General features: G+C 55.4%; 1 protein-coding gene and 2 long non-coding RNA genes across 14 annotated transcripts in view; 1 reads left to right on the forward strand and 2 right to left on the reverse strand.

Moving 5' to 3' along the window:
* Window positions 1-7,603: 7,603 nt before the first annotated feature.
* On the reverse strand, window positions 7,604-14,633 carry SLC25A1 (solute carrier family 25 member 1). The gene is made up of 9 exons (XM_077160332.1): window positions 14,426-14,633; window positions 14,096-14,203; window positions 13,899-13,998; window positions 13,665-13,803; window positions 12,962-13,046; window positions 12,760-12,864; window positions 12,552-12,667; window positions 12,373-12,446; window positions 7,604-12,007 (listed from the first exon to the last, which is right to left on the reverse strand). Exons 1-9 carry the CDS (start codon window positions 14,517-14,519, stop codon window positions 11,893-11,895), a joined length of 936 nt encoding a protein of 311 aa, XP_077016447.1. The 5' UTR covers window positions 14,520-14,633; the 3' UTR covers window positions 7,604-11,892.
* Window positions 14,634-14,675: 42 nt separating this feature from the next.
* LOC143683894 (uncharacterized) lies at window positions 14,676-21,964 on the forward strand. 3 transcript variants are annotated; one of them, XR_013175710.1, is made up of 5 exons: window positions 14,676-15,071; window positions 16,074-16,172; window positions 16,317-16,476; window positions 18,057-18,128; window positions 19,084-21,964. It is a non-coding gene; the product is annotated as an uncharacterized LOC143683894 (long non-coding RNA). The 3 variants fall into 3 exon arrangements; XR_013175711.1 differs by lacking the exon at window positions 18,057-18,128 and having other exon boundaries at window positions 20,404-21,964; XR_013175709.1 differs by lacking the exons at window positions 18,057-18,128; window positions 19,084-21,964 and having other exon boundaries at window positions 16,317-16,887.
* The window catches only part of LOC143683893 (uncharacterized), a 110,470-nt gene continuing 100,410 nt past the window's right edge, over window positions 15,461-25,520 (reverse strand). For all 10 annotated transcript variants that reach the window (XR_013175700.1, XR_013175699.1, XR_013175704.1 and 7 more), the window contains 3 exons: window positions 24,059-24,218; window positions 16,026-16,099; window positions 15,461-15,613 (listed from right to left, as the gene is read on the reverse strand). This is a non-coding gene — a long non-coding RNA (uncharacterized LOC143683893). The remainder of the gene's footprint in view (window positions 15,614-16,025; window positions 16,100-24,058; window positions 24,219-25,520) is intronic.

The following is a 25,520-nucleotide window of genomic DNA, read 5'->3' on the forward strand; positions in this document are numbered from 1 at the left end:
TAGCTGAAAACAATGTCCCAGATCTCAAATAACTTGGTGGAAAACAGTAAACACATATAAAACAGTCCAGAAGCTCGGCTTGCTTTCTCTCCTAATATGAAACAAACAATTTTTAAGGAGCTTCTGCAGATAAGTGATTTCACGAGCCTTACATTAGTATCATCTTTTGATTTTTATTATATCTTGATGTGTCTGCCTGCTGACCACAGCTTACCTAGAATAGGTACTCAACATATAAATAAAATATATATTTTTTTTTCCGGAAGTCACTCTTACACAAGCTTCAATTAGACATTGAAAAAGTTAGAATGGCCATAGCCCAAACACCCCTTAAGAGTGGGAGAAAGATCAAAGGTGATGGTGGAGTTATACAGAGAAGATAGGGTTTAACAAGTGAGTAAGGGTGCTGAATCATCATACTGATAAATGTATATTTTTTCTTTGTTTTTATTTTTTAATATTGATTTTTTTCATCTCCGGGATGTTAGAGCAGCTAGAAGCAAAAACCTAAAACTGTGGAATTGTAACCCATACCAAATTCTGAAATCTGTTTTACAACTAATTATTGTGATGTGCTTTGAAATGTATTGCTTTTTTTGTGTATATGTTGTTTTCCACAAAAAAGAAAAAAAGTTGATTGTGACGATAAAATATATATATTTATTTTAACTTCATGGTGGTAACACATACACAATTCATATTTCAGCCCTCTGAACCACTTTCAAGTGTACGAGTCAGTGGTGTTCATTCACTGCCATTCATTACTGAAACATTTTCATCACCCCGGATAGAAACTCTTTCAAATGATTTGAGGAGGGGTGAGGGAAAGGTGGGGGTGCACTCCAGACAACAGCAAGAAAAAAAAAAAAAAGCACAGTTTTCCGGAGACTCTACTGGCTTTAGGGCTGAAAGTTCTGCCTCCCAGAAAACCCCTTATGGTCCCAGGAAAATGGAGATGGTTGGGTACCCTAGAAGCAGGAAAGGCTGGGGGTGGGGTGGGGGAAGGTTCAGCAAGGATGGTGTCCCAGGAGGAGGTGACCAGTGGGCAGCAGTGCTGGGCAGACACATGACATGTCAAGATTGAACCACCTGGGAACAGGGCAGAGGCTGGCCTTTTGCACTCCAAGCCAGACAGTCAATGTCAGAGATGGGTCCCCAGGTTCGGAAGGTGCTGTGTCGGTGACTTCTGTCTTTGGGGGGGAAATTCTCCAAGACCAGGCTGCAGTGTGCAGGGAGCAGCCATCCGTCATGGTGGGGAGTTGCACAGAGGTGTATTCCAGGAGTCCGTGCCAAGGCCCAGTAGTTTCCACCTCATCTCCGGTGTACACCTGTTCATTTGTCCCCCCTCCACAAATGGCCTGCCCTTCCACCTGCTCCCCTGGACAAGCACACACTAGAGTCGGCTCCCCTCCATAAGTGCACACCTATCCACCCAGGTAAAGGGCGCACCTGCACACCTGTGCACTGGTTTCCACCTGCTCACCTGGGCAAGTATACACCTAGCCTTCCAATTCCCTTGGTAAATGCACACTTATCCACCCAGGTAAAGGGTGCACATGCCCACCTGTGCACTGGCCCACCTTTCCACCTGCTCAGCTGGGCAAGCACACACCAAGACTCTGGTTCCCTTTGGTAAACACACACCTATCCACCCAGGTAAAGGGTACACCTGTGCTCACCTGTGCACTGGCTCACCTGGGCAAGCACACACCAAGATTCCAATTCCCTTCGGTAAAGGCACACCTATCCACCCAGGTAGAGGGTGCACCTGTCCACCTGTGAGCCTTGGTAAATGCTTTGAGCTGCCCAGCCGTGAGCCTGCAGGCAATTGCAAGACTTTCCCCTTTGCTTCTTATGCCTGAATCTTCTGGATTCCACCTCCAGCGCTGTCTGCTTGCCCATGTCTGTCCCTCTGCACTGCCACCAACTCAGCCCGTCACAGATGCCTCTCATCTGGGGCGCCACAATGCCTTCCTAACTCACTCCTAGTCATATTTCTTTCCTGACCACCCCCTCTCCGAGGGAGCCGACAAGCCAGAACGACCCTCAAAAACACAAATGCAACCACAGCCCTCTCCTGCATTAAACTCTTCAAGCACATTCCTTCCTCTTTGGGTAGGAAGCAAACTCCGGCTCTTTGCAGTCCTGGAGGACCAGGCTCTCCCTCTGCTGGAAGCTTTTGTCCTTTTCTCCCCAGTCTGGCTCCTCTCACCCCGGCCCCATCACAGCGTACCCCCCCCACCCCCAAGAGGCCTGCCCTGAGCCCCACACCCGCCCCCTTCAGGCCCTCTTCCCCTGCATCCGCCCTGGACCAGCCCCTTCTCTGCTTCTGTTTCCACACAGGCCAAAGCTGGCCTGCGCCCCAGGAGAGGCTCAGGGGCAGGGGCCCTAGCGCACCGCAGGCACCCCCCACCCTCCCACCCCAGGCACGGTGGGGTGGGGATAAGGGTCCCAGGAAGGGCCGAGGTGAGGCTAGATGGGGTGTGGGTTTGTGGGGGGTGTGGGCGAGACAGGAGGTGTGTCCCTCACCCGGGGCGCTGCTGCCTGAGGATGGGGCATCCGCCTCCAAAAGCAAAGCCAGGGCGCAGGTGGGGGAGGGGGTCCCAGATGCAGCTCCGGGCTGGGGAGAGGGACTCGGGATACAGGGGTGAACCGATGTCCAGGATATGCTCGGCTCGGTGGAGGCCGCCCCGCTTCTTCCCTCCCCGCCCGCCCCCAATCCCTCTCCCGCCCGGCGAGGCCATCAGGAGCCTCCCCGATTGCTTTCTTTCATCTCGGGCCCTTTCACGGCGGCAGCCGCCCGCTAATGCCTCCTTTATCACGGAATTAGGGGATTTAGGGCCGATCACACAAAGGGGCCCTCGAGAGTGGCCACAATCACGCGCCAATCGGCCGATCTCGGGCGGGTCCTGGAAGAAAGCGCCGGGGATTAGCCGCCGGGCCAGGCACAGATAGCATCTGCGCGGCCCGGGGATGAGGCCGCCGGGAAGGCCGGGCCCGGCGCGGAGAAAGGCCGGCTTAGCGCCTGGCGCGGGGATTCTGAAACCATTAGGAGGGATTAGCACCCGGGTTAATCTGCTTTGGCCGCTCAACTGTCAGGTGGGGAGGCCTCTGTGGAGCGGCCGGGGCTCTGGACTCAGTTTACCCGGCTGTCACCAGGCCAAGCCCTGCACCTGGGGGCGAAAGGGATCCCACCTTGGCCAGAGCCGCCCCAAGGCACCCCCCCCCCCAACCTGCACCAAGACACCTCAGCCCTTGCCTCTCCCCCCACTTCTGCCACCTTTGCGGGACAGGAGGGAACACAGCTTTCCCGGCCCCGCAGACTTCCTTAGAACTGCCAAACCACCCTGTCACTGTTCTTCTGTCCTCTCCGCTTGAAGCACCTTCCCTTTTCCCGGGCTGCGGCTCCTCAGCAGGGCACCCACCCCTCTCCATCTCAGAGGAGCGGCTGCAGACCCTCCATCCGGCCCTTGGGGTCCCCGATCCGGAGTACAGACCGAGCCCCGGGGGGGAGGTTTGTTGATCGACTCACTGACCCGCTGATGTGATGCCACTTGCTGCCTTCCTCCCCCTTCCCCCGTCTTCAGCCCCCTCTCTCTCTAGCTGGGGCATCGAGGGGCTGGACCTCCTGGGTCCGCTACAGGCCTTTTGTCTGCCTTGGTTTTCCCATCTGAGAAATGGAACTGGCGGGAAGGAGGCTCCACTGGCCGGCTATGCAGCCTGCACGCACGAATGACTCTTCGCCCTCCCCACTCTGTCCTCCCTTGGGCTGCTACTGACTAGCACCCCAACGCCCGCCCCGAAGTGGGGGACACTGAGAGGTTTCCCTGACCTCCCACGCCAATATAGCCACAACGCCAAGCCTTACGTGAACGTGCGGATGGCAGCAGCCGGCTGGCCCGGGGCCGGCCAGGCAGGTAGGAGGGTGCGGTGGGGTTAGGGAGCGGCGGGTATCAGGGCAGAAAGGCCTACGGGACGGACAAGCCACAGGCCCAGGATCTGCCCTCGGGGAACTCGGGTCAAGGTCACCGGAGGACACGCAGGTGAGGGGCTGTGAGGGGAAAGGGGTAGCGGGCCCCGACCGGCAAGTCCCCAAGGACAGTGAGAATGCAGATGAGGTCGGAGCCCTCGCGGTGGAACCCGAGGCCCAGGGGCCGACGGCTGTGACCGCGACGCGTCGCCCGGCCCCCAGCCACCGGGACCGAAAGCCAGGCCCGCGCCGGAGACATGGAAGCACCTGCGTGAGAACGGGGCCGGCTCGGGTGGGACGTACGCTCCTGCGCAACCAACCGGGGGCGCGGCGTCTTGACGCCATCAGCGCGCGGCGCAGTTAGCTGGGGGCGTGGCGTCGAGACGCCATCAGCGCGCGCCGCCCTGACTTCCGGGCGCTGATGGCAGCGCCCCTGTAGGCCTGGGTGACGCCGCCTGGGAAGCTCCGGACCCGGGCGTATACGGGCGTCCTCGTGGTTTTCTAACTGCGCTCCCTGTCGCAGAGGCCGGGAACATTTGAATTCTCCAGAAGGGGACCTCCGGAAGTTCCTTGGGTGCTCCCGGGCCCGCGGCCATCCCCCACCCCGCTGCCCCTCCGCGGCCCGGCTGGTCTGCGTCCCGCGACCTTCACCGCGTGACCCCGGGCACCGCCGCTCACTTGAGCGATCCTTTCCCCGACCCTGGCAGGCATAGCCCCGCACGCGAAACCGGCCAGACCGCAGGTTTAGTCCTACGGGATCGCAGTTGCGGGTATATTATTTACCTGCCCCCCATTACAGAGATGGGGCGTCACTGGGCACCGAAAGGAGGGGGCTCGCAAGGGTTTTCGGCAGTGGAGGAGGCGATCGGGGATGGGGGGTGCGGGGGCGGCGCCGCGGGGCAGACAAGCCGACTGGCCGGAGAGGGCCCTAGGCGCACACGCTCAACCAGGAAAACCGCCCGGAGCACCGCATCCTTACAGGGCTTCTCCGCCAGGCTTTATGCGCGGGTGAGCCCGGGGTCACTGGAGGCATTGGAACAGGACGTGGGGGTGGACAGAGGTAAGGTGGTTCATCCCTAAGGTCCCTTTGGGATAGGACATCCTGGGGCCAAGTCAGGCCAGGCCAATGGAGGATTATGTGGGAGAAGGAAAGCTGCGGGCTCGCACCAGGGGCCTCTGTTTTCCCGCGGTCACCACTTGTCGGTCTAGGCCTCCTTTACTGTCCCCCGCCCCCCTTCACTGTGCCACATCGTCCACTCAATGGAGTGTAACCGAGAAATTCGGATTTAAGCGGTGAGTTTTGCTTTCTAGTATTTCAGAATAGACAGAGGAAGGAAATACCTGAAATTTATGTCAGCTATACTAATTCAGTCTCACTCATATCTGAAATGATTGTAAAAGCCCCCATCTTGGGCTTTTGGGACTGTAAGAGCTGTTTACTCCCCTTTACCGGGGCATTTTCTCGTGGGGCAAAGGCCCTAAGGCTAATGAAGAATTTGAAGTCAGCTGTTGACTAGTTTCTTTCTTGGCTTATACCTTTGGTATTGAAATTATAGCTCTGCCTCCGTTCTGATTATGTTCTCACTTGGAAATGATGATGACACTGTATCCTTTTCTGCTTAGAACTTGCTGTTTGAAATTGTGATGATCTCATCTCCCCATGCTAAAATCCATAAAAACCTTGAACTTCCTAAACTCGGCGGCGGGGGGGCGGGGGGGCGGGGGGGGGTGGATTTTGGACCGAAGACGGTCTGCTCTACTACTACATGCTTAGTAATAAACTCTTTCGCTCTTTGAAACCCTGGTGTGTCAGGAATTACTATTAAGTGTGTCAGGCAAAGAATCTCTGGCCTTTGTCCCGTATCATAGGTGTCTTGGCTGACAGCACAAGCCACCTTTCCCACATTTTCCAGGGTGCCACATCTCCTGTTTTGTTGGCTCAAAGCCTAGTCTAGCCACCATTCCAATGTTTTCTTTCTGTTCCCTTGTTGTCCTTTCAAACCTCATTTTCGGCATCCTCCATTGTGCTGTGTTCCCGTCCTTGTTCCCAGGTTCCAGGAGGTCAGGAGATGCTCAGTCGTCTAGCTGTGCCTCTGATATAAGACTCCTAGCCAGGGAGTCTATGATAACATTTGGGAAATAAAGAGAGGAAAATGCTACCACAAGCATTGCACTTTCCATAGAAGGGCCTGCCTGAGAAACATGTCTCTTGGTTTGAAGGTGATTTAATGAACTTTGCAAGAACCTGGAGGAATTTTCTCAAAACCGGTTCAAAGTGGGGATGTGAATTAGGGTTTTTATAGGTAGAGGGAAGGGGGTAGAGGTCATAAACTAATGTCTACGTGATTCATTTCATATCAGTGATGGTGTTGGATCTTTTTGAGGAGGGCATGGGCAGTTTTTCAAGCCTATGTTGTCCTAAGCACATCTTGTTCTAGTTTCAGTGATTAGCTTTAGATTTTGATGTGTAAGCACTTGTGTGCATTGTCTTCATGGTGTTTTGCTTAGCTTATCCTCAAGAATGCCAGACTTTTGCCTCTTGAGGAGGAACAAGTCACTGGGCCACAGGGTGTTCTTGATGCTATTCTGTTATCTTATTCCTGTTAGTGAACTGAGAAAGTTTGTTTAATGTCCTGGGAACTAAGTAGACTGCTAAGATCAGCTAGGGCAAGCGTGTTCTTCAGCTATCAATTTCTCCATTTTTAAAAAATTCATATTCTTACAAAGACATGTTTTGTGAGTATGAAGAGAAACGCGGGAAGGTCTTATCTTCCTGTAGTTATTGATCATGGGCGAAAAAATTTTATATCATTTTGGAGGATAAACTTATAAAGATAATGTGGGTAATACGAATATATGGCAAGCAAAATAAAGGCAATGCTTAAGAGAGCTGTTCTTCATTTTGTAGGCAAGTTCATTAACTATTTAGAAAACAAGGTAAGTTTGCCAAGATCTTTAACATATTTAATATCACTTTGCATATGATCTGGTATAGAGGAGATATACTTGTCAGGTATGTAGGTAAGGCATTCAGTACTAATTAATGCACAGGTTTTTTTTTTTTTTTTGGCTGCAGTGAGTACTAAGCTTACAATACTCTTATGTTCCTTACAGGAGCAGGCTTTAGTGCCAATTGCATCTTTTTAGGTTTCAACCATATCACTCAGGCAGTCACAGCTCTGGGAGTTACATTCTTTGTACAGTTATCATAGTGCAGCACTGTTGGTCCTTTGGAAAATAGGACTGGTTGCTCCAGGGTTCTATCAGCCTGTCTCCTGACTCCTGCCAGCAACAGAGCCAGTGTCCACTGAAGATCTAAAGCAACTGAGCGTTTTCCAGCAGGCAGAGCACTTCAGTTAAAACATTCAATTTTTTTCACATTTTTACTAGGAAACAGAAAACAATGACCAGCAGCACTATATCGTCTCACGTTAGGCAGATCTGTAACTAACAAGGTTAGAAAATCTTTGAATTTTTCTGACATTTTCTAAACATTTTTTATGCAACTTATATCAAATCAACTTAGCCATTTTTAGCACTTCAGTTTTACAAAGTGAAAACACATTTTTTTTGCAACTGTTTGGAATAAAAAGGACTTCAGGGTTTGATGCTGCAAAAGCAAAATGTTAAAACTTGTCATATTTGAAACAATATTTGGTTCTTTATTTAACTAAAGACAAGGAAAAGACTTAGCTCTTTAAAGAGTGAGACAACTTATTTTTCTTAAATACCCAGGGACATGATAAAGTTAACATAAAGTACAAGAAGTTACTCCGATAAAACACAGACTTTCTCCTTTTTTACACTGATTACTCAAAATTAAAACTTTTATTAAAAACACACTAATCCAATCAACTTGGTCACTTTAGAGAGAAAACCAAATTTTGGTTTTGCATCAGTATATTATTTGCTACTAAAGTTTTTTAAAATGTTATAGTTAGACCCATCAAGTTTTTTTTAACTTTGACCATAATTTCCATTTCTGGAAACCTTTTGCAACTTAAATTATTCAGGTTTTGTCCCACATTTTTTTCTCTTTCTTATTCTGTAACAACCAGTCATATAGGACAAAATTACTCCCTTTTTCCTTTTCTTTTTTTTTTTCCAAGGGCAGGCACTGGGAATCAAACCCCAGTCTCTGGTATGGCAGGTGAGAAATCTGCCACTGAGCCACCGTCACACTGCCCTCCCTCTTTCCTTTTAATAAAAACACATCCTTTATATCCTTCATACTTAAGTTACTAAAATGGATTTTGGAAACTTGTCTTCAAGCAAACATCTCAGCACATACAATTGCCATTAAAATCAAACTTGTCAGAATAATATACTTAAAACACTTTAGTCAATGCATTTTTTTATGTCTCTCCCTACTTATATGTATTTCTATATCTATAAATACACACACACACAGGCAGGTATATATATATGTCATAGGGAATTTTGTTCACAACGTTGTTTTGGGGGGGGGGGGTGTGCTTGAGTTGGGAATCAAACTCAGGTCTCCCACATGCAGGTGAGCATATTCCACCAGTGAACCACCCGTGCATCTTTGAAATAGGAATTTACAATCTTTTAACAAGAATTAATGGCACTTGTAGCTATTACATTTGATCTAAAACATTTGCACTTTTTCCAAGTTTCATGATTATAATTGAATTTTTTAAAGCGCTTGAACATAAGGCATCCCATCTCATTTGTGATGTTTATAAAACAAATCCTATTGCAAGATGGTATTACAAATTAAAGTCTCATTCTTAGGCTACTTTTCACCATTGTCCAATTTATATCAGGCGGCATTACAAGAAAATATGTTTCTTTTTTTTTTTTAAGCCCCCCCACCGCCGAAAATTTAGACCAGGTATTCAAGATGCAACCTGAAGAAGACATAGCTGGCACATCCCAAGAGTACCCCATGGCTAGGCAATGCTAACAAAAAATCACAAAACCAAACCATCAGGGCAGTTTTTCAAACTCAACGGGTCCTTCAACTTAAAAGCAAAGCATAACCCACGAAGACAAGATATGCAAACAAGGAGCTCCTTGATACCAAAGGCTTCCCCAATTCAAAAATACAAACTACAAAACCAACGGGGAACCACAAATTTGGGGTCATGGGAGTGGGTATGAAACCCAAGGAGTTCCCATTATTGAGCTCAGGCCATGTCAACGTTCTCCGCACGAGCAGACTGGCAAGGCAAAAGTAAACCTAGATCAGAGAAGAAAACATCATACACTCACCCAGCCCAGGGAAAGTTCCAACTTTAAAGGCACCTTTACACAAATGAACCTCATGCTGGCCCACGGCAGAAGCTTCACCCGGGACCTTCAGCCTCGGTCCCCTAGGGAAGTCCCCGGGCAGCTGCTGGGCATGGAGGTGGGGGAACTGGGGTCCCCCCACGGCTGACAGGACACATGCCAGGGCTGCATTTCAGAGCAGCACAGGGGTCCCTGTGGACTCACCAAACTGTCACCGCCAGCCCAGCTCTTTGCCTGAAGGGACCCGGCACCACAAAGGAGAAACATGTCTCGGTGTGAAGGTGATTTATTGCAAGCACACTTTGCAAGGAGCTGGAGGGAGCGTCCAAAGCCAGTTCCAGGTGGGAATGTGGGTTAGGAGTTTTTATAGGTAAGGCAAAGAGGGTAGGGATCAAAACTGAGTAATGTGCATATGGTGCACTCTTGCCAGGACAGTGGGGATGGGTCTTGCTGAGGGCAGGGTGATTTCTCCATCCTGCCTTCTCCCAGCACGTCTCGTCGCGCCAGCTTGGGTGACGAGCTTTAGACGCTGACCTGCGAGCACCCTGCAGGCTCTTCAGGGTGCATTTCTCAGCTGATCCTTGGAAATGTCAGACTTTGGCCTTAGAATAAGGACGAAGGCACTGATTCCTGGGGTGTTGTGTCCTCTTCCTCCTGTGAGCAGAGCTGGGGGGGGGGGGGGGCCGGGGGGGGGGGGTCTGGCTGGCGTCCCTGGAACCAAGTGCCAAGAGCAGAGTGCTCAGTTCTGCCAGGGCAGCACACTGTGCAGCTCTCAAAGTCACTCTCATGTCCCCGACTGCTTTTTCAGGGCCCAGGAGGACACAACCCGCAAAAATCAATCCTCTGCTGGCCGAAAGGAGACAACAGACCCATTAGTTGGGAGTGACAGGCTTTATCTGGACACTGAGCCTCGAGTCAATTCTCCATCTAGGGGACTCCGTGCAGCCATGTTTCAGGGGAAGAGGGGGGGACTCAAGGATGGGACAGGCTGGAGGACCGTGGCCCAGGGAGAGCCAGGACTGTCCCCAGCGGGCAGGGCCAGCTGCCATGCTCCTGTGTCCTCTGAAGCCACTGTCCCTCTTGTCTTGACACTGTGGGCAGGAGCCAGTGCCCCCCCCCACCTTTTTGGCTTCTGTCATGTGGGGCAGGTGACATGGACACCTGGGACGCTGTCTTCAACCCCACTCTGCGTGCAACTGGGTGGCCAGGGCAGTGGGGGTGCCAGGCTGGTGGTGCAGGGCTGGCCCTGGCGTCACCTGTGTGCTCCACCTGCACACAGGAACCCTGCCCCTCTTCAGGTCTCAGCTCTGAGGGACGAGCCTGCTGCTGCCTTGGGGGTCGCACTCCCAACCCCGGGCCACCTGATGCCCACCCTGGGCTATGGGGTCACAGCGAGGGGAGCCTGGAGCTACAGCGGGGCCCCTGCTCGCAGCCCCCTCCTCCCTGCCAAGAGTGTGGGGAGCATGAGGCGGGAGTCCCTGATTCAAGAGGGGAGGGGGCAACTTGTATACCCCGGGGGTCCCCGAGTGTGGGGCTTTGCTCTAAACAGGGGCTGTCAGTGAGACAACCCAAGAGCCAGCAAGGGGGTGCCTCGCATCACCCCACTTCACAGGTGAGGAAACTGAGTCAGGCAGCCTGCCCAGGGTCACCCAGTTAGCAAATGGGAAGGCTGGAGCCTTGGGCTTTGCCCTCTGCCTGCCAGTGCTGTGGGGGTGCAGGCTCAGAACCCCAGCTCTGGTGGCTTGGGCTGGCCATCCCTGGGGGCCAGAGGGTCTCCTGCTGGCAGAGCCCCAGCTGCCCTGTACCTCTCCTTCCGTGTCCCCCCCTCCCCAGGAAGACATCCAAGTACCGAGCTCCAGTTGTGCAGGATGAGCTCATTTGTCATTGGAATTTTCAAGGAGCCTATTTAAGATGAGGCCACACTGAGTCCTGGGGACCTGCTGCCTCCAGCTCTGTTTCCCCACTGAGCCAATAAATTCATGCCGAGCCCCACAAATGCTAGCTCAGACCTGGCGACACCCCTGTAGCCCAGCTGCTGCCCCTTGTCCAGAGCCAAGCCCAGGGTGACCTGCCCCCACCCCATGCCACGGGGGACGCCTGCAGATGCTGCCCACCTCCAGGGAGATGCCGGCTGCACCCCACCCCACCCCCCACGCCCCGCAGATGGGCCTACACAGGCAGGAAGCTATGAGAGGATCCGGTTTATTCTGCCGTGGGAGGGTGGTCCCGAGAGTGGCAGGGGGTGCCACCCTGTCCCGGGCGGAGGGAGGGCCCGAGGGCCACTTAAGGCCAGTGGCGGGGGAAGCCGGGGTGGGGGGCGCAGGGCCCTGGATACGGCGAGGCCGGGCCGCGGCCCGCAGGCAGCTGTGGCGGCTGGGACACCCGGGGTGGAAGGCACCGGGCCGGGGCAGGGCCCCAGGGCACCCCGGTGGGTGCGGCTCACGGACAGCACACATGGACACATGGCAAGCACGGGGACACGGGACACGGACACGGTGGGGGGGCCACGCACAGAGTGCAGGTAAAGGGTGGCCCCCGCGACGATGGGGACAGACGCGGGGCGCCGGAGGGGCCTTTTGGCACAGGTGCAGTGGACTCCTGGAGGCGGGAGGGGCAGCTGGGCCCTGGCCTGGGGATGGCGGGGGTCCCTACGTGGACCCTCCTGCTCACTCTGTCTTCCACACCTTGTTGAGCAACTTCACCACCTCGTCGTAGATGACGAACACGATGGCCACGTCCAGGCAGACGCGGCCCAGGCGGGGGACCGTGCCTTTATAGAACCTGGGGGTGCAGCAAGAGATGAGCAGGGAGGGAAGGGGCAAGAGATGGGAAGGGGGGACAGGAGATGGGGAGGGGGGACAGGAAATGGGGAGGGGGGACAGGAGATGGGGAGGGGAGACAGGAGATAGGGAGGGGACAGGAGATGGGGAGGGGAGGGGGGAACTGAGAGAACCAGGACTGAGCTTCACTCCCATCCATCAACTTGGCCCTGTTCACGGTGGTGAATATTTTCTGGGGCCAGTCTCACTGGACTGGCCTTGGGATGAGGAGGATAGATGGGCAGGAGGAGATGGGGGTTAAGGCCAGGGTCCCTGTGGCATCTGGGAAGGGCAAGGGACAGGCTGGGATGGGGGGGTGGCACTCACGCCCTGAGGCCCTCCTTCCTCAGGATCTGCAGGCCGCAGTCCAGCGTGTTCCGGTATTTGTGGGCCTCCAGACCCTGCAGGAAACAAGCCCCGGAGGGCACTCAGCGCCCGGGAACCCCCCAGCTCTTCCCACCCCCACCCCCGCCCCCTGCCCCGCCCCCACCCTCACCCCCCCGTACCTGCATCCGGGTCTTGATCACATCCAGCGGTGTGTTCCCGAACACGCTGGCAGCCCCCGCGATGGCGCCAAAGGCCCCGGTGATGAGCGGGTTCATAGGCTTGTTGGGGTTGTCCCCTGAAGGCAGAGAGGGCACACTCCGGATGGGAAGTGGGGAAGCGCGCTGGGGGGGCGGGTAGGGGGAGTTGGGGCCGCCGGCCGGGGCGTACCTCGGTACCAGTTGCGCAGGGAGGTCATGACGAAGAAGCGGATGGCCTGGTTGGAGCCCTGCTTGAGCACGGTGGCCGTTAGGCCCTGGTACGTCCCCTTCAGCCCTGGGGGGATGAGGGTTGGATGGAGGGGGAGCGCAGTGGTCAGGCCGGGCCGGCCGGGGCAGGAGCCGCATCCCAGGAGGAAGGCCGCGCCACTCACCTTGTTCCCGCACAATCTCCCTGATTCCGTGGAAGAAGCCTCTGTATTTGGGGTTGGCAGAGGTCTGGTCGTGGATGAACTTCACCTGCGGGGGAGGCGGAGGCGCTGGCCCACCTGAGGATGCACCTGCGCGCAGGGCAGGGGTGGCCGCTCTCCGCAGGGAACCTCTGAAGGCTGCTGAGGGGTGGGATGGGGGACCCGGATCCACGTGGCCGGAGGGGGTCTGGGCCCCGCCCGTGGCTCTCGGGTTTCCTTTGTCACAGCACTTTTAAGCTCCTTCGTGTCTGCCTGGTGCCTTCGGGGCAGAGTCCAGGGCCCAGGTGCATTGGAGAGGCCCTGCCAGCACATCCCGCCCCGCCCCCTTCCTGCTGCGGGTCCACACACCTTCCCTCTACCCTGTATAGTCTCCACGGCCCTTCCCCCATCATGATGGTCTCCAAGATCCTGCCCCCACCTTGATGGTCTGCTCGACCCTCCTCCCACCTTATGGTCTCGAAGGCCCTCCCCCTACCTGATGGTCTCCCCCCCACCTGATGGTGTCTACAGCCATCTCCCCACCCTGATGGTCTCCACGGCCCGCCCCCCCACCTTGATGGTCTCCAAGACCCTGCCCCCACCTTGACAATCTGCATGGCCCTCCCCCCACCCTGACGGTCTCCATGGTCCCTCCCCCGCTTTGGTGGTCTCCAGGCCCCTCCCCCACCTTGATGGTCTCCATGGGGCACACGACCACCACGGCCTCGGCCACGCCGGCGCCCAGGCCGCACAGAAGCCCCCGCGTGCTGTCCAGCTTGCCCTGCGCGTCCCGCATCTGGTTGCTGAGAAACTCGAACATGCCGAACCTGGGGGGTGGGGGAGGAAGAAGCGTGAGGGGCTGCGCCGCCCAGAAGCCCGTCCGCGACCCCGCGACCCACCTCCCCCCCAGGCCGGGCCTCACCTGACAGCCGCCTTAGGGATGGAACCGTAGAGCAGGGAGCTGAGGCCGCGGTAGAGGCCCAGGACGCCATGGCCGCGCACCGTCTGCCGCACGCAGTCCACTGCCGGGGAGATGGCGGGGGCGCTCAGCGGCCCCGCACCGCCCCCACCGCCCCGGGCTCGCCCCACCCGTCCCCGCCGCGGGGGCCCCCTCCTCACCGACGCCCCGGTACCGCGGCGGGTTAGAGCGCTCGTCCAGCTGCAGCTGCGTCTTCACGTACTCGGTGGGAAAGGTGATGCAGATCTCGATGCCGCCCGCCAGGCCGCCTGCGGGCACGCGCCGTGAGCCCCGCGCCCCCCGCGCCCCGGGGGACCCCCGCCCCGCCCCACGCCCGGCCGCGCCCTCCCGCCCGCCCTACCCGGAAGTGGGGCGGGGCCTGCGCGTCCGGGCCGCGGGGTGGGGGGTGGGGGTGGCGCGCGGGGGACCGGGGCCGCGGGCGGGGGGTCGGGGCTGGGGACGGGGGTGGGGGGGCGGTTCGCGGAGCCCACCTGCCAGGATCGCCTTGCCCGGGTGGGTGAGCTTGGCCTTGCCGGGGGCGGGCGCGGCGGCCGCCAGGAAGCTGGGGCCGCGGGAGGCGGCCATGGCGGCGGGGGTGGGAGTGCCGGCCGGCCTCGGGTTCGAGGCTCCTGCTTGGGGCGCTCGGGGCGCGACGGCGGCGTCGGTTATGGCCCCGAGGTGGGGACCGCGTCAGCCCCACCCCCATCCCAGGCCCGCCCCGCGCCGCCCGGCCCCGCCCCCGGCCCGCCTCGCGCCGCCCGGTAAACTGAGGCCGGACGGGGGTGGGGTGGGGCGGTAGCCAATGGGGCGTCGGGCCGGGTCCGGGCACTGAGGAGGAGGGGGGTCAAGGGGCAACTGCTGCACCCGCCCGGGCGGTGACGGGGGGCGGTGCGGGGCTGCAGGTCCGCCCCCAGCGGCGGGACCCTCCCCCCTCCCGCCCACGTGGGCCCGGGCCGCGCTTCCCCCTTCCCCCCCGCCCCGCCCCTGGGGAGGGCGGGTGTCCCCAGCTGGGCCCGCGCTGCGGGCAGAGACCCCCGACAGGACCTGGCTGCGCCACGCGGCACAACGCCCGCAGGCCCCCCAAAGAGATCCCGGCACAACGACCCTAGGCCGCCAGCCTGGCGCAGCTCTACCGCGGTAAACCGACTTTACTGGTTCCCGTCTCTGGGATGGGGGTGGGGGTGGGATCTGCAGCCCCGTTATCCCGCTTGGCGACCCCCCCACGGGGCGAGGTGGGGACGCGGCCCGAGGGCGTGCAGGGGCCGGCGCCCCCTCCCCCAGCCTCCAGGGGACCCCGCGGAGCAGGGCGCGCGGAACGCAAACGAGTGACCCGCGCGGGGTCCCCCGTGCCTAGCGGCGGGCACGCCCCCCGGACCGGCCGCTGGAGGGGTGCGGCCCGGGAGCCCTGGAGGCCCGCGCGGGGCGGCGCAGCCTCGGGGGAAGCGGCCGGACTGGGCCGGCAGCATCGGCCGAGAGGGCGGAGCCCGGGGTGGCGCGACCCCAGTCGCCCCGGAGCAGCCGGGAGGGGTGGGGTGGGATGGGGGGCAAGTGGACCCCGAGGGCCGGCCTTGCCCCCCACCCCCGAGTCCGAGGCACTGGGCCAGCAGGAGCCCGGAGACACTGGGTGTAGGATGCGCCAGTCCCGAAGCGGGAGGGACCCTTCCTGAGCTCGTCCGCACCTACAGCGAGCAGGGTGACGTCGGCGGGGGGCGGGCCCACGTCCCCGAGCCGGGCTGTGCGAGCACATCATCCGCTCTCAGCGCCCCAGGCCCCGGCACGTCCGTTTAGGGGCTCCCCTCCCCGGAAGAGCCAGCTCCAGCCTGGCTTTTGAGGGGGCCGGGCCGGGTGGAGACAGCAGCAGGCAGCTGGCAAGTGTCCTCGGGACACGGAGGTCCCAAACCTGCTGCGCCTCTCCAGCACCCCCACCCCACCCTGGGCACCCCACTCACGCCAGACTGGGAGGTCCTTCCCCCCACCCCCGCCCAATCTGAGGCTGGCCCGGAGAGGGGAGGTTTAAATTCCCTTCCCTCGTCCCTCCTCTCTGCCACCTCCACCTCTCCAGGGCTTGGGGGTGCTGGAGGTGCCACCTACCCAGCATGAGAATGGGGTGCTCCTTGACACACTTCTCTTGTTATGCAGACTTTCCAAGGCGTCGGTTTGGCCACCTGCAAGAGGTGAGAGCTTCTAAGCACCCTGACAGGTGCTGCCTCCCTCACAGCCCGTGGTCCAGGCTTCCAGGTAAAGGGGAGCTGAGGAGATCCCGCCTGCCCGCCCCCGCCCCACTCACACCCTTGTGATGCTGGTCTCCATGGCAGCCAGGTGCGAGGTGCGGAGCTGATGCCCACACATGCACACTCACCGTGGCCATCCTCTCCTCTGCAGGGCACCAAGATTCCAAGGGAGCAGCACCCCCCCCCATCCGGGGCACCCCAGTGCCTGCTTTTTCTCACCAGGGTCCCCGGGGGGGGGCCCCACTTGGTGGAGAGAGCTGTTGGCCTGAGAGGCGGGGCGCAAAGCTCAGCAACCCCAGGAAAGTGCCCGGGTGAGAAAGGAGAGATGGGTGGCCCTGCCTGAGCTCATGCTGGGCATCTGGCACTGGCAGAGCCACCGACTGGAGCTGGGTGTTGGCTCGTGGGTGTTCCCCCACACACACGTGCTGGTCCCCAGTCATGTCAGGCGGGGCCCATGATGGCCACATTTGACCTGCAGTTTGTCCCTTCTGCTACGGTTTGCCAATGCCAGGGCCAAGCAGGGAGCTTGGAATCTGCTCCCAGCCCAAAAGTCCACCCTGCCCTCTACCAGGAAGGGCCACAGCCCCCTTGTCTGGGCCCCTCCCCATGGCACTGCTGTACCCAGTCGCTGGGCCCACCACCCCGCTGCACTGATGAGACGCCATCCCTAGCCACCTGCTTCCCCTTCCTTCTGAGGACAGGCATCTTGGGACCCTGGCATTGGCGTGGGGAGGGAGGGTGGGTGGGTTGCAGCCAGGGCCTCCTGGGACCAGTGGAGGGACTAGTGCAGGGACCAGGACCCATGGATTCGGAGCTGCAGCTATACCTGTGGCTGTCCGCCCTGGGGGCGCTGCGGGGCCCCCACTCTGTGCTCTAGGAGTGCCGTGTACTCCTCACGTGCTGTGGAGGGTCTGGAGCTCAAGCCCTCTGCGGCTGGGGGTGCCCTGGAGGCCTGAGTGGCCCTCAGTCCTCAGACACGGCACAGGCAGGTGGAGCCCTTCAGGGGCAGGCAGAGGGGTCGGGCAGCTTCCCAGGGCAGGAAACACGCAGCCCCTCCCCGTCCAGGTGCCCGTGTCCAGTCCCAGTAGCTGCCCTCTCCTGCAGTGGGGACCAGGGGACCTTGGCCATCCAAGCCTTCCAGCATCCCTCGAGCGCACTGCAGACCCTCCAGGACCCAGTGGGGTGCCCCCTCCTCCCTCGCAGCTCAGGCCTGGCGCAGCCTCTCCAGGCCAAAGGCTGGCAATGGGAGAACCCACCCCCTTGCTTCTTTCCTGATGCTACACCCACTCTGGGTGTTCTCTTGCCTCGGCCGGTATGCCCCTGGGGCTCCCCAGCACTGCTCAGAGAAGGGCCAGTGTACCACTGGACACGCAGGTGGGCCCTGCCCAGGCGGTTTTCTCGCAGGCTCAGAGATGATGACATGGGACTTGAGGACAGCAGGTGATGCCCGGCCCCAGGCAGGGACTCCTGGGCTTCGACCCAAGGCAGGGGGTGGGGGGCGAGGGGGAAGCCTTTATAACCGGCCACTGCTTGTGTCTGATGCTCCCTTTATCCAGGGTATAGACAGATAAATAAAAGAACAAGGATATAAGTAAATAAATAGTAGGGGACATAGGAGTGAAAGAAATTGGGTAGATGGAAATACTAGTGGTCAATGAGAGGGAGGAGTAAGGGGTATTGGATGCATGAGTTTTTTCTCTTGATTTATTTTCCTGGAGTGATGCAAATGTTGTAAAAATGATTATGGTGAAGGATACACAACTAGGTGATGATATTGTGAGCCATTGATTGTACACCATGTATGGACTGTATGTGTGTGGTTTCTCGATAAAAATATTAGCGTTAGTAAAAAGGACTTAAACAAACCAGACACTGTCATTTTGGTAAACAGCTTGCCTGCCTGCAGAGAAGGCCCAGAGGGCATACTTTGGAGGCCAAGTGACACATGGAATTGCAAAAGCAGGTGCCTGGGGGTTGGAGGAGGGGAGTGGCCCTGAACCCCAGGGTCTGTAGCTGCAGGCCCCCCCCCCCCATCCCTCAGGCCAGGGTCAAGGCTGAAAACCTCATCCGCATGTCCCCAGTGCTGAGCAAGAGGGGGGCCTCACCGCAGGCTCAGAGCCAGCCCGGGTCTGCGCAGAGGCCCCCAGCCTCGGATAAGGGGTGTCTGGGCACTGGGGCCCCACTTGGGAGCTGCACCTGTGGCCTCACCTGTCACCTCTCTGGCTCTCACCACAGTGTGGCTGGTGCAGGCCTTGGGAGAAGTGTGGGAAGGGCCATGCCCAGCCGCCCTGATTCTCCCAGGAGGGTGGCCGCCATGGGGCCCCCGAGGGCAGAGCGGTTTCCCCCCAGGGAAGACGGGAACAGGCCTTGCCTAGACCTCCCTCCTCCCCTGGGCGAAGTGGGGCCCGCTCCGGGGGCGGTGGGCGGGGTTCCCCAGGCCACTGGCACTGGCCAGGCTTTAGACTGAGGCCGGAGGGGCAAGTCCGGACCCAGTGCAGATCCCGCCTTGCCACTCGCTGCCCTCTGATAAGCTGTCCCCCCACCCCACCCCACCCCCTAAAACCGTCTGAGGCAGAGGCTGAGCGGCAACTGGCGGCTTCCCCTGCACACCCCGCTTAAATGTCTGGAGGGGTGCACCCGGGACAAGGACGGGTGGGGAGCAGAGGGGCAGGTGGGGAGTGGGACAGGTATGCGCGAGCTCCTGGAAGGGACGGGAGCAGCATCCCCGCAGCCAGAGCTGCCCTTGCAGGGTTCAGTTACGGCTGTTACATGGACACAGCCAGCGCTCAACAAAACCCCGCCTGCCTTGGCTTCACTGACCTGGGAAGGCCCGTGAAGACCCCTCCCCGCCATTCTCACGCCTGCAGCCGTTGTGAAGGGCGAAGCCGTGTTCTGACACATCACGCTCTTGTGCTTAGCGGTCACTCGTGAGCCAGGCTCTGGGTTTCCCGGCCGCACCGTGCTTGCCACTGTCCCCTCCCGCTGCCGCCATTTCCTCCCACCATCTGGTGGCGCCACGGCCCCGCCGGCACTGCTTTTTTTTTTTGGCCAGGTATCGGGACACTCCAAGTCTCCCCCGGGGCTCGAGCCAGGACCATGTGGCACTTCTGTGTGCTGTTAGAGGAGGGGGCAGCTCTTCCTGGGATGGGGTGGGGTGGGGGGGAGTCCCCCGGGCCTGGCATCCCTGGGCATGGGGCGACACCCAACCAGCCCAGGTTTGTGGCCCTGCCGTCACTGGGGGCTTGGATTGTTGAGGAGGTAAAAAGATATCAGACTGCAAAAAGAAATATGGCAAAAAAAAAGATAGAACGGGGAGTGTGGGTGCAGGGTGTCCAGACTGGGGACCCCAGAGCTGGGAGCTAGCAGAGAAAGCCAGGTGGAGCTCACCCCTGTACAGGTGTCCCCGAGCCGCAGTCTATGTGCGGTGTCAGTTCCCCTGGTGTAGACGTAACACCACCTGCCCGGGGCATGGGCATCCCTGCGTCTTGTTTGCCCATGTGACCTTCCCTCCAGGTGGTACTGGGGGGGACCTGTCACAGCGAGGCCGGCATGGTCTTCTGCCCACACTTGGGGAGGCCACGGGCAGCTGGCGGGGAGGCTGGGCATCGGGGACAGCGCTGTCCCCTGCAGGGTGCCAGAGCGGGACCAGAGAAGCTCGGGGGAACTGGGGCTCTGGGAAGACGCAGAGAAGGGAACCCGGGCAGGTACCGGTCACAAGTGACACGGTTTGGGGAGCTTTGGCTCTCAGGCTAAAGAGGTGCTTGTAAGAAAAATGGACCATAATTCAATCTCCAGATGGGTCCCTCGACCAGATGAGTCCTGAAACCCAGAGGGCCTCTCTAAAACATCAGCTAATTCCATCTCCCGACCCCATATTAGCGACAGCCCCTTCCAGCAAGAAAAAGTTAGAATGGCCATCAGCCCAAACACCCCTAAAGAGAGGGATAGAAAGATCAGAGGGGATAGTGGAGTTATACAGAGAAGGAGGGTTTAACAAATGAGTATGATTGCTGAATCATTACATTGATATTTCTTTTAGTCTCCAGTATCTTAGAGCAACTAGAAGTAAACACCTAAAATTGTGGCATTGTAACCGATTCCAAACGCTGAAATCTGTTCTACAACTAACTGTTATGCTATACTTTGAAATCTATTGCTTTATACGTATATGTTATTTTTCACAAAAAAAGAAGAAGAAAAGTCGATTGTGATGATAAAAATATATATGTCCCTTCTAGCCTCGTATATTCTGGAGCCGCTAGAAGGAAAAATCTGAGAGGATGGTATAGTAGCCCATGACAAACGGAAATCTGTCCCGTAACTACTTGTTGAAGAGTGCTCCGAAAACGAATGCTTTTTTCTTTCTCTGCTTTGTATATATTTTACATTACACAATAAAAAATGTTGGAAAACAAATTGACCATAATTAACACAATTTTGTGCAGCGACTTGGTAAAGCATTTGACAATGAGCACTCTCTGGAAAGCAGCCCACCTCACTACGGTTTTGGGGTGTACTCAAGTACGAATTAGTGTCGTTTTTCTAAAACAAAGAAACATGAAAAAATGAAACAGGACATGGGAGCACATGGAGTCCCAGAGTTATGTGTTTCCCCTCTGTCCCTTCTTTACAGCTCGCCCCTCCTGGGACCCCCAATTCCAGCCCCACCATCCTTGCAGCCACAGCCATGCCCGTTCCTCTCCCCATTCTCTCGAGCCCCCGTAGTTGGGCTTGTTCCCCCAGAAGGGGGAACCCCTGTGACTCAAGACCCTGCACCCTCAGATCTGCCTCAGACACCTGCCACCGCAGCCCCCATTCCGCTGGCTGGTCTAATTTGAGACACTCCGATTTTCTCCCGGGGCTCAGTCTCTGGTCTCCCTGCGTACCCCCTGTCACCAGCTGGGTCTTGGTCCTCGACACCAGACTCTTTACTTCCAAACTGCCCCCCCCCGACACCTCTCCTTGGACATCCACTGGGCAGCTCAAACTCGGTTTGTCCAGACCCAGGGTCTTCTTGTCCCTGTTCAAGTGGGCTCCCCCTTCCATTGTCCCCATTTCCACGGGTAGCCCCACACTTCCAGATCTTGAAGCTGAAGGTAAATAGAGGCATCACTCACTTTTCCCTCGTCCATATCCTGTCCATCTCAAACCAAGTTGGCTGCCAGTTCAAGACACGCCCTCCAAACCTGAAGGCTGCTCCCCCGTCCCCAGCACCCCAAACCTGAAGGCTGCTCCCCTGTCCCCAGCTAAATCTTGTACAGATCTCTTTCCAAACTTTTTCTACTTAGAGATGATTCTGATATTATCAGAGAAGACCTCTGGACAATTTGTCCAGCCAAACTGCTGCAGTAGACCAGTCATGTCTATTTACACTAATTATGCTGTGAGCTTAAAACGATTGTAAGATATAATGAATGTCCAAGGGATATAAAGATGAAGAACTCTCCCTGGGCGAGAGCCAGACCTCCAGTCTCATCACATCTGGCATGAGCATGAGTTGCAGAAAGGCAGGACACTTCTCTGGAGACCCACTTTGGCTGACCTCCTTCCACCTCCTGGAGCTGCTGCCTGCTGCTGCCCGCTGCTGACCACTGTGCCCAGTGCTGCCCACTGCTCCCATGGCTGCCCGCTGCTGCCCAGTGCTGCCTGCTGCTGCCCACTGCTGCCTGCTGCTCACCAAGGCATATTAGGACGGAATTAGAAGCATCACAGTGCAGCAGTTCGGCTGCATCACCCATTCCCGCCTTGTAACAGTGGTCTCCAGGCTCCAAAGGACTGGGCAGCTCTACTGAGAAGCTCAAGTGGAAACTCAGGGTCAGCTGCCGTGCCTGATGGCAGAGGCATTCCCCTGCTCCTGCCCGAGCACCGGAGGATGCCAGCCTGCTAACCGACCCTGCGCTCCTGCACCCCCGCGAGCCCACCCACCACTGCCCCCTGCCGCTTGCAGGCCATGAAACACTGACGGTGTGAACCGGTGCCACCCGGCAGCCCTCGTCCTCGCCATCACCTACAGGTCTCCTCCGTTCCTGCTCGACTCTGACCTTCTCTGCACCGGCACCTTGTCGCCACGATAACAGCCAGCCACCGTGTGGCCACACCCTAAACACAGGCAATGCACGGTCTGCCCCACTCCCCTGAAATGTGAATTTCTCATCATTTTTGCATTTCACAAAATATTATTTTTCTTTTGAGGTCATGCAACCAGTAGAAGATGTAAAAACCATTCTTGGCTTGCAGGCCACGCAAAAGCGGGCGATGTGGCTAGAACTGGTGCCCAGGCAGAAGCTTCTGGACCCTTGCGGAAGGCAGGGTGCTTGCTGCCCACAGGGCCTGTGTAAACGAGGAGACTCAAAGATTGAGAGCGGACCCCCCTCCGCGCTGCTGTGTGGGATTTCATGCGGGATTTGTCCTTGCAGTACCTCTGAACCTAACTTAAAAGAATCTCTACTCAGGGCAATTCTGTCACTGACTCAGACAGTGATTTTTAGCAAGGTTTTGTTTACTAAAACTTCAGTTGATTTTCTGAGTGTAAAGGCAGGTTTTAAAATTACACGGCCATGGACTAAAAAAAAAAAAATTTTGAAAGCACAGGCAAGAAAAGGGAAAATAATACCACCCAACTGAAGGGTATTATTATTTAACCATTTCCCTTTCCCAGATACTGGCCTTCAATTTTCACTGGCATAAATCACACTATTATGATTAAATATTTACATGTAAAATTGCCTGGAGCCTTTGTATTTTCTTGGGATATACATATATATATATATATTTATTTTATTTTATTTTTTTAAATACCAGAAAACACAAAGCAAATGCAAACATTCCTATTTTGATCATTCCGTTCTACCTATATAATCAGTAATTCACAGTATCATCACATAGTTGCATATTCATCATCATAATCATTTCTTGGAACATTTGCATCTATTCAGAAAGAGAAATAAAATAAAAACAGAAAAAAATTTCTCATACCATACCCCTTACCCCTCCCTTTCATTAATCACTAGCACTTCAAACTAAATTTATTTTAACATTTGTTTTGGGGTATATTTTGACATCTAGAGTTAGTAGGTCATATGCTAGGAATACTGAAACTCTAGACATATATTTAGAGTTTCATGTTTTATGATAGTCACCTTTGTGCCTTGTTCTACCATTTAAATGCTTAAAATCTCCTTCCCTGCACAAAAATTCAAAGAACTATTTAATCAAAATATCAACTTTTATCTTGAATTCTTTTACCTACTGGAATTTGATTTTGGTTACAGAATCACAATAGAAAGCATATCAGTCCTCTCAGAATGCTGCTTTAATTTCCAATGATGTATAGGAACTTATTTTGAAATAAATAATCCAAAGTCAACTCCTGAGTTATTTCAAGGAAATGTGAGCATTCTTTCTGTAATGGATTATATAGCCATCACACATTTTATCGTCCTTTTGTCCCTCTCACTTTTCCCATAATTTTACCTGTATAATTTTATAATTATTTATATCTTTCTTTAATTTAATGGGGTTTTTTTGGTAAGGTTTATTTGAACCTTCGCTTTTATTCCTACGAACGGATGTTGTTTTAGCTGTTATGTTGTTTTAGCTGTTATGTTGTTTTAGCTGTTATGTCTGCTTACTGCTGACATACAGAAAAGCTATTGATTTTCAATTGCTTTGTCTTTGCATGGTAGACAGAACATCCACACGGGACATCTGTTTTTTAGGAGACCCTGACATGTCAACCAAGGGCAGGGCAAATCCCGTGGGTGCTAATGAAATGGAAGCAGTTGCGCTGATGTTGTTAGGTGTGAGCTCAGTGAAACACACTCTTAGAAGGGGAAGTTTCTGGGTGAGCTTTCATTGCCACCAAATGGTGCAGTCCCCATGGACACAACCTACCTGCTGGATGTACGCAATTCTAGGCCCATGAACACAATCTTCTAGTTCACACAGGAGGCTGGTTTTAGCCAGGGCAGCCATTGGTTCAGTCTCTTTTTAGGATTCCTGGCTCTTTTTTCCTTGGCCCTCTGCAGGAACTTAGCTCGATGCTTGCAATTGTCTGGAGAGCAGAAACACACAAATAGGCAAAACCACAGCTGATCATGGTCAACAGAAGAACTCAATTCCTTCTCATTTGGTCCTCAGCCAGTTTGCTTCTACTCTTCTCCCATGCCTCACGGAATGCTCAGGCTCCAGATAACATCTAGAAGCTTCTGGACTACACCCAGCTAAGCAGGGCTCCTTTCCTACCTGGGGGAAGGGGAGGGGGCAGAGCTCCCCAACTCCAGGCAAAGTCTTCCCTAGGGGACGGGCTGTTTATTCTAGCCACCACAGGGGCCAGCCACACAACAGACTAGAAGCAGATCAACAGGAAGCTCTGGGCCTAAGTTTCTGGACCTTAAAATTATTACGAAAGTGATTACCCTTGGGATTGAACTGCCTAGTCTTCTAAAAAAAGACAACAGTCAACTGAAGAGCTAGCATCGGTAACAGAATATTTAGAAAGGGGCATCTTTTTTAAAGTAACTTTTTATTGTATAGTGTAACATATATACAAAGCAAAGAAAGGAAAAAGCAATAGTTTTCAAAGCACTCTTCAACAAGTAGTTAGAGGACAGATCCCAGAGTTTGTCATGGGCTACCATATGATCCTTTCAGATTTTTCCTTGTAGCTGCTCCAGAATATAGGCAGCTAGAAGGAATAAATATTCTTTTATCATCACCATCGACTTGTTTTCATTTTTGGGAAAAATAACATACATGCAAAAAAAAGTAATAAATTTCAAAGCACAGCACCACAATTAGTTGTAGAACAGATTTCAGAATTAGGTATGAGTTATAATTCCACAATTTTAGGTTTTTGCTTTTAGCTGCTCTAAGGTCCTAGAGACTAAAATAAATATCAGTATAATGATTCAGCACTCATATTCATTTGTTAAACACTACCTACTCTGTATAACTCCACCATCACCTTTGATCTTTCCCCTTCTCTATGGGGGTGTTTGGAGTATGGCCATTCTAACTTTTTCATGTTGGAAGGGCTGTCAATAATATGGGGTAGGGAGATGGAACTAGCTGATGTTCTGGAGAGGCTGGGCTAGGTTTCAAGACTCATCTGGTCCAGGAACCCACCTGGAGGTTGTAGGTTTCTGGAGAGTTAAGAATGGGGGGCATGTTTATCTCAGACTTTCTGAAAACTTTATCCTGGACTCCTCTCTGAAAACTCTCATTTATCTGTATGTGGTAGACTGAGTAGTGTATGCCAGAAAAAGCATGTTCTACATCTCCATTGCCATTCCTGTAGACTGCCCATCGTGATTAGATCCTTCTAGAGATGTTATTTATAAGTAAGGTGTGGCCC

The sequence above is a fragment of the Tamandua tetradactyla genome, chromosome 5 (assembly GCF_023851605.1).
Source record: "Tamandua tetradactyla isolate mTamTet1 chromosome 5, mTamTet1.pri, whole genome shotgun sequence".
Classification (NCBI taxonomy): Eukaryota; Metazoa; Chordata; class Mammalia; order Pilosa; family Myrmecophagidae; genus Tamandua; species Tamandua tetradactyla.

Bases quoted from the DNA above. Each gene is read 5' to 3' on its own strand.
- SLC25A1 (XM_077160332.1), bottom strand. From the start codon at position 14,519: ATGGCCGCCTCCCGCGGCCCCAGCTTCCTGGCGGCCGCCGCGCCCGCC. The intron at 13,999-14,095 runs GTGAGGAGGGGG...TCTCCCCGGCAG, and splicing joins GCCGCGGTACCGGGGCGTCG to TGGACTGCGTGCGGCAGACG. The intron at 13,047-13,664 runs GTGGGGGAGGGG...CCTCCCCCGCAG, and splicing joins GCCCCATGGAGACCATCAAG to GTGAAGTTCATCCACGACCA.